Raw genomic sequence first — 15,845 nt, 5'->3', positions numbered from 1 at the left:
AGTTAAAATGCAATGATCTTTCACTGTACTGCCTGGGCAGTTGTTCATTTTTCAGGCAGGGGTGACTACTGGGGGTGTCTCAGATCGGGGTGGAGTGTCTGATGGGGTCTCTGATCAGGGATATGATGGGTAGGTTTGGGGGTGCTGGTTGGGAGGGGTAGGGTCACCCTCAGGCATGTAGGAGGGGGGCTCATGGTGGAGGGGTGGATGCCCCTATTTGTCAGAGGGGGGGGTGTGACAGGATTATAATGTGGGTGGTCTGCCGCCAGACCTCCGGATCCGGCTGCCCGCTGAAACTGGCGGCCTAATACCGGGATTCCAGCAGAATCCGGTGAGCTCTCCACCATGCACATATTTGCATGGTTAAGGAGAGCGACCCGCAACTGGTCTCCGTTCCCAGAGGCAACAGTGACTAGTCCCGGATTCTACGCTGGCAGGAGCACTTAGTCTCCAGAACGGAAAATCCCATCCTTCACTCCTCTAAGTTTCTGTTCTTCAGTTAAAGTTTTGCATAAATTGGCTGCTGCGCATGTTTGCCTTATGATAGTGATTGCACTGAAAGAGTCAGGCACTTTTTGGGAATCACTGGAAGGCCCTGAGGATCTGAAAAGTTTATTGTGGCTAAAATGTACTGGCAAACCCATAAAATCAGCCATGATCTTCTTAAATGGCAGAGTGGGCTTGATCAGCCGAATGACCTACTCCGCTCCTATTTCTTAAGAATTTTGATTATCCAATGTTTATTAATAGCTGAAACGTTTGTGGATGACTTCTTGACAACTTAAACTAAGTGAGAATTACGACTCATATAAATTTCCACTAGATGGCAACATTTCATTCTGAAAGACAATGGCCGGGATTCTCCATTCCCCACTGCTATAATCGGGAATCTCGATCGGGCGTAGAATCCCGCTTCAGACCAAAAGCGGGATTGATGCCAAGTGGCACACCCCCTCTCCCCCGTCTCTGCTCCCGCCCCACCGGCCATAGCAGGATTCCAGACCCGGCCAGCGGCGGGAACATGCAAACAGCTCCTTAGCATTCAATGGAAGCCCGAAGGTCCACCCTCCCAGCCCTGAGTTACACGGGCATGATTTGCCGCAAGTATTTGCAAATGGGGATTTGGCGCCATGGTCTTGCCTTTGAAGGGGAGCAAGGAGGTGAGTACCTTAATCATTGCCCTCAGGCTTACTGAGGCGTGTATGTCTGGAGCTCCAGGACTAATGGGGGTCGACTTGGTAGCAAGGGTGTGGACTTGGGGTGTCTCCCTCAGGATGGGGTTACCATAGCTGAATGTCCCGTTATTGGTGTAAAAGACCAGCAACTCATCCCTTAAATGTTACTTACAGGTTCCTGACTGTTTAAACTGCTGGCTGCTGCCAGTATCCTGGAAATGCTCCGAGGTCCCCTGATTATGTAGATATCCATCTACCCCGCCCATCTGGAAACCCTCATGTATCAGCAGGGGATGTGCATGATAATGCTCAATTGCTAAACCACTAGGTGTTAGGAGTCCTCATTGCACTCCTCAGATGCGCAGCTCCACAGCAGAGGAAGCAGGGAATTAACAGAGCTGACACCACACAAAAGGACACATCACCGGTGCCCGGCCATTGGAACCGTCCCTGACGCACAGCCCCTCTCAGAGTAACAGTCTCACTAGTGGACTGGGTACGGCAGAATTTAAGGGTCGCTGAGCAGTCAAACTCAGGATGATCATGTAATTTGGGGGGTTTGGATGGTCAGTGGAAGCACCACTTTGCTGACAGCCCCCACAGAAATGGAATTTGGAACTCAGTCTGCCATGCTCGCTATCTACCTGGCTGCTGCGCCAGCGCAAGTGCACGGTGGTGAGAGTGCCAGTGCCATCCGAGAGAAGACCCTGCACGACAGGAGCCTGCCCCAGAACAGCAGGACCAGCCAGTGAGGCTCAAGAGCCAGCCTTCCACCAGGTCGAGGAGGAGATACAAAGGCAGGCCCACATCAAGCCATGTTTTTACCGCCAGTCCTCACCCTTTGAGGAGCTGCCGGCCCGTGTGTGCCACCATTGATGCCACCTCACCAAGGAGACTGTGTGTCATCTGTGCCAGATGGTTGCGGATCTTGCACCACGAGGACTAGGAGGACACTTGCTCCCGTTGGCCACCAATTTGACGGCTGCCCTCAACATCTGTGCCTCTGGCTCGTTCCAGGGTTTGAGCGGATCATGTGTGGGATTTTGCAAACAGAAGTGCACAAGTGCAACCAAGGTGTGATGGATGCCCTATGTGCCCAGGCAGCTATCGCCATCCACTTTGTTGGATTCAATCTATGTTGGATTTACTGCCATTGCTGGCCTGCACCAGGTCCAGGGAGTTATTGATGGCACTCATGTCGCCCTTAAAGCATTGGCTCGGCAGCTGGCACCCTTCATTAACAGGAAGGAGTTGCATTTCCTGAATGTGCAACTGGTGTGCGATCACCAGCTGTACATTGTGCACATCTGTGCCCGATACCCAGGCAGCGTACATGAATCATGCATCCTGGTGCACTTGGAGGATCCTGGTGCCTTTGAGGTGCTCCCTCGGGTGAGGGGTTGGCTAGTGGGCAACAAGGCTTACCCGCTGAGGTCATGGCTGATGACACCTGTGCGGAAGGCCCCAGATCGAGGCGGAGAACCGTTAAAATGATGCTTACTCAGCAACCAGGAGTATCGAGCAGTGCATTGGCTGTTGAAGATGTGCTTCCACTTCCTGGACCGCTCTGGTGGGGTGTGCTTGCCAACACATCCCCAGAGGATCAAACGTATAGTGGTAGCCTGCTGCATCCTGCAAAACATGCGCAGCAGCAGGGCAACATGTTGGAGGAGAGGCACGAATGGCAGGCTTTGTGGTGATTGTAGATCTGACTAGATGCAATACAACTGAGCAAGCACTAGAGGGAGCATGGGAGAGCTATATATACACAGGGACAGGAAGTGACGACACACTTCACGGAAGGCAGAACTCGTAACAGGACACAGACACAAGCAGGCAGCATTCGAGGTAGCCGTAAGTTAAGCTCTGAAGAGAGAACGAATTCACAATAAAGCATCTTCTCCACATTTGAGACTACGAGCTTTATTAAGACACGAGGAACAACACAGGCTTCACCGGACATGTGTCCAGGAGAGAACATGGAGCCGGCCTGACAGGCCGGGAAATTAGTCCTTCTGGCCGCAGAACCAGGGAGCTCCTGATTGGCCAACTATCGGGCCAATATATTGCTCACTCCTTAGCTTTTCACCCCTTCCCACAACCACTGCTCTGCTCTGCCCCCCACCCCCCTCCCCCGAGGGCCATTTCAGTGTCAGGGTGTTGGTTCTGAGTTGGCAGTATCAGCGGGACTTGCCTGCGGGATGGAGGATGGTGACTTGTTGAGAGATGTGCTTTGGTGCACCTCATTGTCTGGAAGTCTGACTCTTGTCAATTAGATGACATACATCTGTCCAGCCAGATGATCCCTGATGTGTGATGGGGACTCCTTCTCATGGCCACCATATTTTGGGAGAGGGGGCGTAGTGGGGCGAGATGGAGCAAGCTTTGGGTTCATGGGCTAGGGATGCTGTCATACCAGGCTGTCTCACACTGTGGCTCCCATGGCCTGTCACTTCTCGGTGAGGGTGGATGCCTATGGGATGTCTATGGTTCTGATGCTCCCTGAACCTTCTCCCCACCTGTCCCCTCAAGCCGTCATAATGTAAAACCCAGCCATGGCTCAACCTTCCCACCCATGGGACAAGAGTGAGAGGCAGATTGGACTGGTGGTGGAAACGTGTTCAATGGTGCATTATTTCAAATTTGGTGCCCTTCCCCCTGACTCACTATGTCCAACTGCACGTGATCTTTCTGATCCTCCGAGGCTCCTTCTAGGTTTTGCCCCAGGTGACACTTCAGGAGTGGATCTGGCCTGCTGCTTGTATCACCCTCTGCCCTGTGATGTCCCTGGTGGCCGTCCTCTGGAAGGCCTGGATGGGCCCGGCTGCCTTCCTAGTGTCACAGGTGACGACGTGTCAGCCTGTTCTGCCGGCTGCACATCAGAAGTGTCAGGCACATAGGATTCAGAAGGGATGCAGTGTTCCAGCGACTCCCCTGTGGTCCTGGGATGGGTCCCTTTGCTTCCTCCTCAATCGGGGTGCTCACTGGCCCCCGGGCTACTCCAAGGGATGGAGGGGTAGCTTCACAGGCCTCAATGTTATCTGGTCCTGCCAGTCCTGGAGGCCCGTCCTTAACTGAACCATGGTGTCGATGCCCTCAGCCATGGTAGTCTGTGACTGGGACATGTCCCTCAGTGAACGAGTCATGTTCTTCATTGCCTGTGTCATGTTCCTCTGTGACTGGCGAAGGTCAGTAAACATCTGACCAATGTTTTTGATGCCCTCAACCATGACTCTTTGAGTGGGCCAAGCTCTAGAGTGCCACAGCAATGCCCATCTGCACCTGGGACATGTCCGCCTATGGCTGGGTCCTCCTGTCCAGCACCTCAGCCATGGACAGTACAGTATGCCCCCATGCCTTGGATATCCTAACACTTGGCTCTGGCTTCTTGTTTCAGGTCTTCCACCGCGGAAGCCACCCTTTCAGTGTTGGCCTGGATGCCACACATTGTTGGCAATATCTCATGCGCTTGAAGGTAATTGAACCCCTCCAGTTGCACTTGTAGGCACTGGAATATTGCTGACACCCCCTGCTGTAAATTCTGTCTCTGAATCTGTACTGCACCAATGATGGGATCATCTTTTCCAGAGGTCTGTATCTGCCTTGGAGGCAGCTGTTCCCTGGTACGGGCAGCCCTCTGACCGGCCACTCTCTTGGGAGTCACTGCCTTCACCAATGTGCTGTTGCATGTGTATGGTACGCACCAGAACGTGACCCAGGAACCTGACTACTAACATGTCCCACTGAGGTGATAGTCTGCCCCGGTGGATGGTTCTGGTGAAAGCAGTGCTGTGAAGTCAATGTCTTTCCCGGCGGTCTGTTCTGGGCTGTTCTGAGGGTCTGGAGGGGAGCTGTGACCCAGAACGGCCTGGCCTCGTCTGATGGGGATCCTGGAAAGCAAAGGACATTGGGTCAGCTTTGGGGACGGACTTTTTGTTTTTACTTAGCTGGTTTTGTGTCAAGTTTTAGCTATTTAAGCGCTTGTGTATGATATTTGAATGATAGGTTCCCAACATGAAGACAATCAGTTGCATTGGAGATGACCGATTAAGCTGCACCAGATGCAGTCTGCACCCAATTGTCATTCTCTCTCTAACAAGTGTCAAGACCCTGCGTTAGCAAATTGCAAGGATGATTTATAACAATTTGCACTGTTCCCCCATGAAAATCTCCCATTAGCATCCAAGAAGCTAGAACCCACCCATATTGCTTAAATGCATCTCACTGCAAAACCAGGACAAGATTCATAACAGTAGGCAGCATGGTGGCGCAGTGGGTTAGCCCTGTTGGCTCAAGGCGCTGAGGTCCCAGGTTCCATCCCGGCTCTGGGTCATTGTCAATGGGGAGTTTGGACATTCTGCCTGTGTTTGCGTGGGTTTCACCCCCACAACCCAAAGATGTGCAGGGTAGGTGGATTGGCCATGCTAAATACCCCCTTAATTGAAAAAAAAATTAATTGGATACACTAAATTTATTTTAAAAATGAGTCATAACAGTCATACTGATGGTAATATCACACCGCCCAATTAATATTCAACAGAGCCCAATCAGAGAACTTGGGCTGGATTCTCCGATTGCCGACACCAAAATTACATTTGGCTATTGGCCGCAGAATCCGTTTTGACGCCAAAATCGGGGGGAGGTGCCATTTTCCAGATGCCCCGCCCCGTCCAAAAGGGCATCATTGGTGAGTACGCCGCATGCTGTTGGGACAGCCTCAGGACGTTACCTGAAGGCCCTCCCCCGATGCGCCGCCCCTAGATGGACCTACTTGCCAACGGCGTGTTGCGCTTGTGCTCTCCGTTTTCATGGACCATGCGTGGTGGCTGCAGTCTTTGTCCAATGCCGCCACAGTCGGGGGGGGGGGGGAGCCCTCCGCTGGCTGGGGGTTGGAGTTCGGCGGGGGCTGGGGGGACTGGTGAGGGGTGGTCCAGGGGTGGCGAGGGGGTTACAGGAGGGCACTATCTGGCAGGCCGGGTCTGCATGTGGCCGCCGCCATGTTGGTCGGCGTGACCGCCGCAGGGCGCCACCATGCGCAGGCACGGACCCGGCAATTCTCCGCCCGTATCGGCAGGTAAAGCCAAGGGCTATACGTGGAGCAGCTGCTAGCCCCCCACCGGGTGAAGCATCAGTCCGGGAGACGCCGCTGACGTTTTGGTCATAAGACTAGACACATGCTCCGGACCTAGCCTCAATATCGGAGACTCCAGCTCCTTGTCTCTGGAATATTCAAAAGTAAATTTGCAGACATAAAATCAGAGACTTGGAAATCAGTATTATTTGTATTTCATCATGTGGATGCTACCAACTAAAGAGGGTTATTAACTAATCCTACTGATTATTATCTTTCATTTTAGGTCAGAAGATATCGATTCATGAACAGAAAGGTCAGAAAATATATTCTCTGCTTTCAAACTGGGTCACTGTCAATACTGGTTCTTCATTGTCTGTCGCTTTCTTGCTGCATTTTCTAGCTAAAATCAGAAATTCATCTTGTGCACATGAATCCATCCTCATTACCTAGTACAGTACTAGTTGAATACAACATCATGTAGTGTCACTATGCTATGCGTCACAGGATATTCTCGTTAGCAGTATTTTACAAATAATTTTATTACGAGAGCTTTCATGCCCATTGTGTTGAGATGTGAAATTGCTAGAATACTTTTCACTTTTTGTGTTAAACACCCATAGGCCAGGCACGGTTATAGGCTTACTCTGTCCCAGAGATATCCCAAAGCAGAAGATTAGCTCTTACACGAGGTAGTGTTGCATATCTGTTCCCGTATCATCTATCCGCATGGTTTCTCCAACTAAATCATTGGGAAAATGTTATCTGATTTGTACCATTTGTCAGAACTGCTCAAGATAGTTTGACTTCAAACAGCAGATATGGAAAACTTCTATCACATCAGTTGGGTTAGATTTGAACTCATTTCCCAAAGGTTTAATGTCACCCTATCTTCTAAGTTGAGTCAATTTTAAGAAACTCAGTCACATACAACACAAATCAATCTGGTTCAGGTATTGTTTTGTTGTCTTTACACTCCATTCTCTCCAATTATGCCAAGCACAGCTCTGCATGTACATGTTTAACAGACGTGTAAAGTTTTGCTTATCGTTCTAACATTAAGCTTTGAGATAGAACAATGAGAAACAAGCATGCGAAGCCTTGCAAGATTGTAGTTAATACCTATTTTTAAATAAAACTTTCTTTGATTTTATTTCAGATGTTTTGAAACGTGAGAAAAAAGTGACTAAGTTAGTATCTCTCAATTTACACTAAGAAATTTTGGTAGTGATATTTTTTAAATGGTTTAGGTTCAATGCATGAAAGCAGCTGCAGTTATGGAGCAAGTTCAAATTTACAGTTTTTTAAATATGCTTCCTTTGCCGTCCGCCACATACCAGGAGATAAGGGCAAGTATGTAATTGGGAAGACCAGTTCCTCAATATGCAGTCTAATTTTTTTGTTTCTGTTGCTAATTGTCCCAATGCAAATTGAAGCAGCACCAGATGCTTAAGACCCCGAACTCTGGACTGGGGTACATACTGGAATTTAATGTACAGTGCAAAAAGTGTGTTCATCACTGTGACAATTTAAAGTCCATCTCAGTAAATACTCAAGGAAAAGGAAATCAAGAAAATCTAAATCATGAGCATAAGTTATCTAAATGGAAAGCTTCATAATTCCAACCAAAGATCCTCACAAGCTGCAATACCTTATTTATACAGCCATATATTAAATTCAGCACAGTGGAAACAGTAATGAGAAGAATTTTGATAAATAATCGGCAGAATTCTCCATTCGTGAGGCTAAGTGTTGACACCGGGGCAGGATTCATGGACTTCTTAGACAGAAAAGCTGGCGCCGCAGCTGGACCGATCAAGCGGCCGTTGAGGGGGTAGCTCCGGCGCCACATGGAACACAATTGATTCCAATGGGAAATGGTGCCAGATTTGTGATTGACGCTCAGGAAACTGACAAGCTTCAGCCACATAAACACACTTCATTCCCCACACAAATATCATCCCAGCCAACAATACGGCAGTGAGGAGAGCGGCATTCTGCTTTACGGATGCCGAGTGTGAGATCCTGAGGTGAGCAACCCTGTACCCTGATCCAGGAAGGAGGCTGACAACCATTGGCGTTCATTGTGCCTGTGGACAAGTGGCGTAGGCTGTAAGCGTCATGATCAAGACCGTCCGGACCGGACAACAGTGCCGGAAGAAACTGCATGACCTCCTCAGGGTGCCTAGTGTCTGCAGGGAGCACTGTGCCCCTGGCACCAACCCTCATAACCCCACTCCCCCACCCGGAGGGCGGCCGAACCCACATCACATGCCAGCAACCCCCACCCTGCATCACATGCCGGCAACCCCCCACCATACACCACATGTCAGCAATCATACTGGGTGCTTTGGCCACTGAAGCCACCAGCTACCCATTCCATGAATTGCATGCATTGGACTATCTAACACTATGCATTTTCTGTTTTCGACCCCACCAGGAGAAGACTGCCCATAGCCGCCAGGAGCGGGAAAAGACTGGAGGGGGACCACCAGACCTGCGGCCCCTCACTGCAGTGGAGCGGAGGGTCCTGGACGTGGTTGGCGGACCTGAGGAAAGGGCAGTCGCTGGGGCGGAGATCGGTGTTCGGCAAGGAAGTGAGGCCTCACTGAGTTGCGGTTCCCCCTGACATGTGTGTCAACCACCCCTCCAACACTACCCTTCCCCCTCATACAACCCCCGCCTGCAGTCTAATTATGAGTCTTGTCTTCTGTCTTGCAGGAGCTGCTGGTGCTGGGGCGGCCCTTCTGGTGTCCACAGCCACAGCCCCAGGTGCCGAACAGCGATGAGGATACTGACGCGAGCCATATCCCCGAGACCCAGGACACCCCGGAGCTCGAGTCCAGTGATGACAGGACTTCCCGTCACAGCTGTCTCCAACACCCTCCACCATCCGAGACATTTACCTCGGTTGTGCACTTAAGTGAAGAGGCTTTTGGGACACCTCTGACACTCTCTGGTGCGCATCACACACCTGCTTCGGTTCATCAGGTGGAGGTAGGAACTCTCACGTTGGAGGGCCCCAGGGATGAGCTACCATCCAGATGGGTTATTGTGCTTCTGAAACGGACAGCCCCATTGATTGTGGAGATGCAGTTGCAGCGGCAGGGACTACATGAGGGGTTGTTGACAAGCATCCAGCACCTGCAGGCACAAGTGGAGGCACCGACCATGTGTGCCACCCAGGCCAACACCACACAGATGGTGTCCGCATTGGAGGTCTTGGGGGTGAGGATTTCGGCCATGGATCAACATGCCGAAGGCCTGGGGCAATCTGTGCAGGCAGTGGCCAAAGGCACCTGGATGTTGCAGCAGCATTCCTGAGCGTGGTCCCGTCACAGCGGGCCATGCTGAGAGCGTTTGCGGCATTGCCCAGGCACTGGCCGATGTGGCAAAGACAGAGGGAGGAGGCCCAGTCCCAGAAGAGATGGAGAAGTCACTGGCTTATGTGGCACAGACCAAGAAGGGGTGGCAAAGTCAATGGGTGATGTGGCACAGTCCCAGATGGAGATGGTCCACTCCCTGTGCTCCATGGCCGTGAGCATGCAGACCCTGGCTGAGACGACAGCAGGCCTCCAGGACTGGCAGTGGTGTGGGAGCCTCCGGGGATAGCTCCACTCACACCCTCGTCCCATGGAGCCACCGGAGGAGGAGGTGATGTAGCCCGTGCCGGTGACTCCCGCATGGGAGGTGCAGGAACAGCGCAGCACCTTGGACCCCTCCCCCCACCCCGTCCAGCCTCCCCTGTTCCCCTATCCCAGGTGCATCTGCTGGGCCACAGGCCGAACAGGGCAGCACCATGCTTCCTGTGACACCCATGCAGCAGCTGGGCCCATCCAGACCCAGTGGCCCCAGAAGATGCCTGCCAAAGGGGATCAAGATCGCAGGGAGTGAATCACAGCAGACCGCCTCCGCTCCTGATGTACCATCCAGGGTTCCACCTGGATGCAGCGTGAGGGGCGTAAGGACAGAAAAGTAGACACTAGTTAAGTTGGCACAGGTGCAGGCCACAATTTAGTGATCGTGACTCGGGCATGTATCAGGGTATATGTTTTCCACATTGAACACCTGGCACAATGTTACAACCTGCCTCGGAGTGCTGTCAGAAGGGTGTGAGGGGTGGGCTTGTCTATGCTAGCCACAGAGTGGTGTGGCGGGGTGTGTGTGTGGATGGATGGACACTGGGGATGGGCTTGGCTCAGGGATCCCAATTCAACCAGCGCTCAACGCTCTGATGACCCATCGCCATCCCACCACCCCCCACCACTACCATTCCCACCTCCGTCACCCCAGGGATTCGATGGCACAGTGTGATTGAATGACCAGCTCGCATGCAGGATCAGCCAGGTGAACGATGGAAGGTCCTACCGTTTGCAGGTGTTAGGCGTTGTTGAACAATGCGGAGTACCAGAGTTCATCACAGAGCAGGTGGGCTATACCTGCTGTTACTACCAACCCAGGGACCACACCCCGTAGTGGCAGGTAAGTAAGTATCACGGATGGGGTTGCAGGCGGAGGGGTAGTTGGCCAGGGGAAGTGTGGGGGTGGGATGCGGTGTCCGTGACCTTGGCCAGTCCTACCCCTGCCCCCCAGTTGGTGAACATGGAGGCGATCAGAGCATCCTGTGCATGCTGGCCCTGGTGAACACGTTGTGCAGCCTCCCCTGCCTGCCCAGGCCCAATGTCCTGCCTATCCTCGCCCTCCCCCCGCATCTTCATCATCAGACGAAGCCTGGCGTTCGTCCTCCTCCTCCAGCACGTTGCCCCTCTGTTGCGTGATGTTGTGGAGGGCGTAGCAGGCCACCATGATGGGGGTGACCCAGCCAGCGCCTTACTGGAGAGCCCCTCCAGAGTGGCTCAGGAACGTGAACCGCATCTTCCGGAGGCTGAAGCTCCACTCGATCACAGCCCTGGTCGCGTGTGGCATGGGTGTTGTAGCGGGTCTCCATGTCTATTTGTGGCCTCCGGATAGGCATCACCTGCCACGGCCTCAGTAGATAATCACTGTCACCCAGGAGCCGACTTCCCAACTCTTCTGAGGATATGACTTCCTCATATCCCAGCACCTCAAAGAGGCTGGGAATTGTCTGTGCCAGGATGACAACACCAGACCCATTCGAGTACTGCCTTCTGTAATTGTTTCTCCGGCACCCAAATGCATATCTACTCCCCCCCCTCCCCCCCCTCCCTCCCCCCTCCCCCCCCCTCCCTCCCCCCCTCCCCCCCCCTCCCCCCCTCCCCCCCCCCTCCCCCCCTCCCCCTCCCCCCCAAGTCTCCACACCCCCCCTCCCCCCCCACCAACACACAAACAGATGCCTACTTATGTGTTGTAAATAACTTTGCCAATTGTACAGAGTTGCTGCTGTTGAGGTGGTGCATACCTTACCAGTTACTTTATTTTATTTTTTATCATTACTTTTTTTTTTGTTCTTTGTGATATGTTTGTGTATGCCTTTCTCTTCTATATGTGTGTGTGTGTGTATATATATACATCATATTCTGTGTACATAACGGCAAATATACTTTGTTCAAAATCCCAATAAAAAACATTTATAAAAAAAAAAGTGTGCCAGGATGAAGGCATTGTGCACCCTGCCCGGGTATCGGCGCAGACGTGCATGATGCACATCTGATGGTCACACACCAGCTGCACGTTCATCGTGTGGAACCCCTTTCAGTTTGTGAAGAGCGGCCTATCATCTGCAGGTGCTCATAGTGCGATATCCATACTCCCAATCACCCCTTGCACCCCGGGAATCTCGCCAATGGTGGCAAACCCCGCTGCCCGGGCATCCTGGTGGGCTCGGCCCACATTGAAATGGATGTATTGAGCCGACTGGGCACATAGGGCCTCCGTGGCAGCTCGGGTGCACCTCTGCACCAAGCTCTGAGATATCAGACAGATCCCTAGTTGCCGCCTGGAATGACCCCGTGGCGTAAAAGGTCAGAGCAACCGTCACCTTGATGGCCATCAGGAGCGGGTATCGTCCGCTATTCCCCCACGATGCCAGGTACGCCATGATCTGACAGATATGTCGCACTGTCCCCCTGCTCAGCCAAAGTCTTCGACGGCATGCCTGGTTCTGCAGGTCCTTGAATGACAGGCGCTGCCGGTACACACGAGGCCTCCTCTGCACCTCCTCCTCCTCAGCCTGTTGGGCGGCTGACTCTCCATCCTCAGTGGCTGCCTCCTGTTCCTCTAGGGCTGGTTCCGCTGCTGCTGCTTCCTACTCAAGCAGTTCCAGTTCATACAGCTGCAGTACATCACCCAGGACTGCGGCGACTAGGAGGAAGGCCACCATTGCTGGCTGAATTCCAATATCCATTGTCTGCAGGGGGTGAAAGGCCGGCATGTTAGCGTGGTGTGTTCCCTCCCATTCTCAACCAGATTCAATGGGCTACATGGTGGCCCCGGTTGGCACTGCGGACCATGCCGCTGCATGTCCCCTCCACACACCCCTGGCCCTATTGGTGACCAGGGGCACCTCTGGCCCAGATCCCATTGCTGCTGCCGGGGGGCTGTCAGCTGGCACTGCCCTTATCAGTGGTGTGCTCCATGGCCCCTGTCCATGGCTACTGTGATGGGCCTTGTGATTTTCCGCTGGCGGGTGGGGCCGGTTTGGGGGGGGGGGGGTGGTTGGTTGGTATGGCGTGTGCGGGGGGGGGTGTTGGGTTCATGGGGTGGGGACACCCCATACAGCCAGTGTCAGGTCCCCCCCATCCCTCCTCCCAGCAGCCTGGCCAGTGTCAGGAATGACAGTCCACGATCATGCATGTCCTACCTGCTCTGTCTCCCTCCTGTTTCTCGATTTTTAAAAGCACAAGTGAACCTCACCATCAGGAACTCCCCCTGTGGGGTAAAGAATCGCGGAGGCCCTGGAGAATACCGGGTCAGGCCCGCTAATTATATGCTGACGGCATTTACTGTACATGCGGAGTAGAACGCATTGATGCCGCTGTCGAGGCACCGGAGAATTGCAATTTTGTGTGAAACCGGCGCCCACCATGATTTTGGCATCAAAACCAATTCTACGCTGAATGGCATTTCCCGATTCCGGCATCGGCCAACGGAGAATCCCGCCCAATAAACTTCCACAATTGCCATATTTTTTGTATTGGAACACTGCTGATGAAGAAACCATTGTGTCATGTCAAAACCAGGTCGGAAACCAAGTAGAAATGGTTCCCACTCCAATTTACATTCTGTTAGTAAGTTTCCTGATGCTGTTATGTACCATAATAAATCGAGCAAATAGGGAGAGGGTTCTTCTTCAGTTGTTAGATTATTGGAACCATTGATCAGTTTTTGTTAGCTTTCTAGATTTCCATGTTTTTCTCTCCTTTATCAACATTTTCAGAGCTACTCTCTTGAAGTTTATTTTCCCGGAAAGTTTACACACTATTTTTGAGATTTCATCACAAACAGCAGATAAGTCAGATTCTAAGTGATTGCAAGTACTTCCATAGTAGGTCCCAAAACTCCCTCATAATTTCAGGTGATGAATGCATTGATTCTCATTAGATGGGCCTTCAAAATTTCTCTGCTGTCTCTGCAGTTGTCTGGAGGGAAGGCAAGGTGGTTGGTGTGGTATGGTCAAGTTAGAACTATTCTTCTATGGTGATGTTGTTTTCTGTTATCCAACTTGGAGTCAGTCTTTTCCTGGGCTCCTCCAAGCTGGCTAACAGAATGATGTATCCAAAGTGGCACAGGACCGAGGAACAAGGAATAATCAAGCCTTCCTCAGTACCATACTGCAGCCTTCATGAACAATTTATCAGGTATCTAAATTAATTTAAAAGCCAATTGCCAAGTTGTTACCAGAGCCTAGTATTCTGTCCTTCTGACACAACTAGAACCGAAGTGTCCACTTTCTTTAAAGGGGGAAATCTGCCCATGATAATTAGTGAAAATCTGGGAACAGGCAAGAATATCATTTAGTCTCTATTCACATGTAATTTAAGAGTAGCTAAGAGGAAAATCTGTTTTCTGTATTTCCTACCAAATGTGTCTTAATCACAGAATAGTTTTGACCTCTCAATTTATCTTGGGTAGATTTGATGTTTATTGCAATAGCAACTCTTTGACATATTTGATTGTCCATTGAATGCAAGTTCACTTTTTTCCCTGTTTTTTGAAATGTAAAGTATAAAAAATTGTCAAAATGATATTATTTTGTTTTATTTCCATTTGGTATATTTTAGAGATCCTTACAAGAATGTTGTTGATTCACGAATAAGAAGGAGATCGATAATGCAGTTTTCCACTCTGGACTGGAATAAAGTACCTAATGCACAACAGAAACGTTTGGGAGATGAACCTTTGCAGTCCTCGCAAATAATTACTACCCAATTTAGATAACTGCAATGCATTAAAGTGGATTTTGCATTGAACCAACATGCCAAGATGTTTCTAAATTGCATTCAAAAGAGAAATGCCAAAGGTTCAAAGAGCGAGCGTCACTACCTTATTGCCACTTAAATCATAGAAATGTAATGTACTATTTCCCAAATCTTTCTCCACAATTATTTACCCATAACATTTGTACTTTTCAAGAATGCGGGTAGAAGTATCTTCCTCTCTGAAGTCCAGGGCAGCATCAAGCACTTTTTGATCAGGTAACGGGGATGAAATACAACCTTTCATACATTGCACTAGTTTCATTTAACATATATTTGCTGAAAAAGTTTCATTTTACAGATATTTGCTTTGTGAGATAGATGTCAGTTATTGTCTGGATATGTGAACCAGATGTGCACCAGCATTACATATAATTGCATACGTATAATCTTTGGTGTTTTAGTTTAATAAGAACAGTACAACATACATTTTCCATCTGTCCTGTGTTTAGTAATGAGTTCCTTTAAATGAAGCAGGGTAATCCTTACTAAGTGTCATGCATATTAAATTCCCATCTTGGGACTATAGGAAGTGTATTCAGTTCCAAGAAGATTAATATATCATGCACAATATTATATACTGGATTAAAATCAGTAATTGTTTCATGCTCTATTTCAGAGATGGGTTTTGCCATGTTAAAGATTCTACATCTCTCTAGGTGGTCTGAATTTCAGATTGTTAAAAGAGAAGCTATTAGTACGAGTAAATGGGGAAGCTTCATTTTCAACCTATTTTTCAAGCAACAAAATATAACTAGAAAACCACTGGCTCCTCGGTGTACATGAACCCACAATCTGGCAGTTCACTCACTTTTCTCTGAAGTGATCTTTTAAATTTGAAAGAAAAAAAAGTTAATAAATGATTCTAATGTGCGGGCTTCAGTGCAAGGCACTTCAACCAATATATTTTGTTATCTCTCTTTTTATAATCCTGTGCACTTCTTGTGATGCAGCTCTAAACCAGCAGAGACATTGGGTAGGATTCTCCGTTGGCTGATGCTGAAATCAGGAATCGCGATTGGGAGGAGAATAGGTTCCAACGCCAAAATCACAGTGGGTGCCGATGTGACGCCAAATTGCAATTCTCCGTCACCCCGACAGCGGCATCAATGCAATTGGAACATAGGCCAACCCCTTACATGCCCTCTGGCCCCAGGCAACCCATCAGCTGTATGGGTGGGCTCGAGCACAACCAGTTCCATC

General features: G+C 50.4%; 1 protein-coding gene across 1 annotated transcript in view; it reads left to right on the top strand.

Annotated features, from left to right (window-relative positions):
- LOC119966173 (leucine-rich repeat-containing protein 72) overlaps nucleotides 1-14,640 on the top strand; it is a 98,118-nt gene extending 83,478 nt beyond the window's left edge. The window contains exons 8-10 of the mRNA XM_038797473.1: nucleotides 6,533-6,562; nucleotides 7,406-7,436; nucleotides 14,448-14,640. Of these exons, the coding sequence (XP_038653401.1) occupies nucleotides 6,533-6,562; nucleotides 7,406-7,436; nucleotides 14,448-14,604 (218 nt within the window). The 3' untranslated portion in view covers nucleotides 14,605-14,640. The remainder of the gene's footprint in view (nucleotides 1-6,532; nucleotides 6,563-7,405; nucleotides 7,437-14,447) is intronic.
- The last annotated feature ends 1,205 nt before the right edge of the window (nucleotides 14,641-15,845 follow it).

Source organism: Scyliorhinus canicula, chromosome 5, assembly GCF_902713615.1.
Source record: "Scyliorhinus canicula chromosome 5, sScyCan1.1, whole genome shotgun sequence".
In the NCBI taxonomy this organism is placed as follows: Eukaryota; Metazoa; Chordata; class Chondrichthyes; order Carcharhiniformes; family Scyliorhinidae; genus Scyliorhinus; species Scyliorhinus canicula.
Note: the sequence above shows the minus strand (reverse complement) of the source record. Positions and strands in the feature narration are given on the sequence as shown.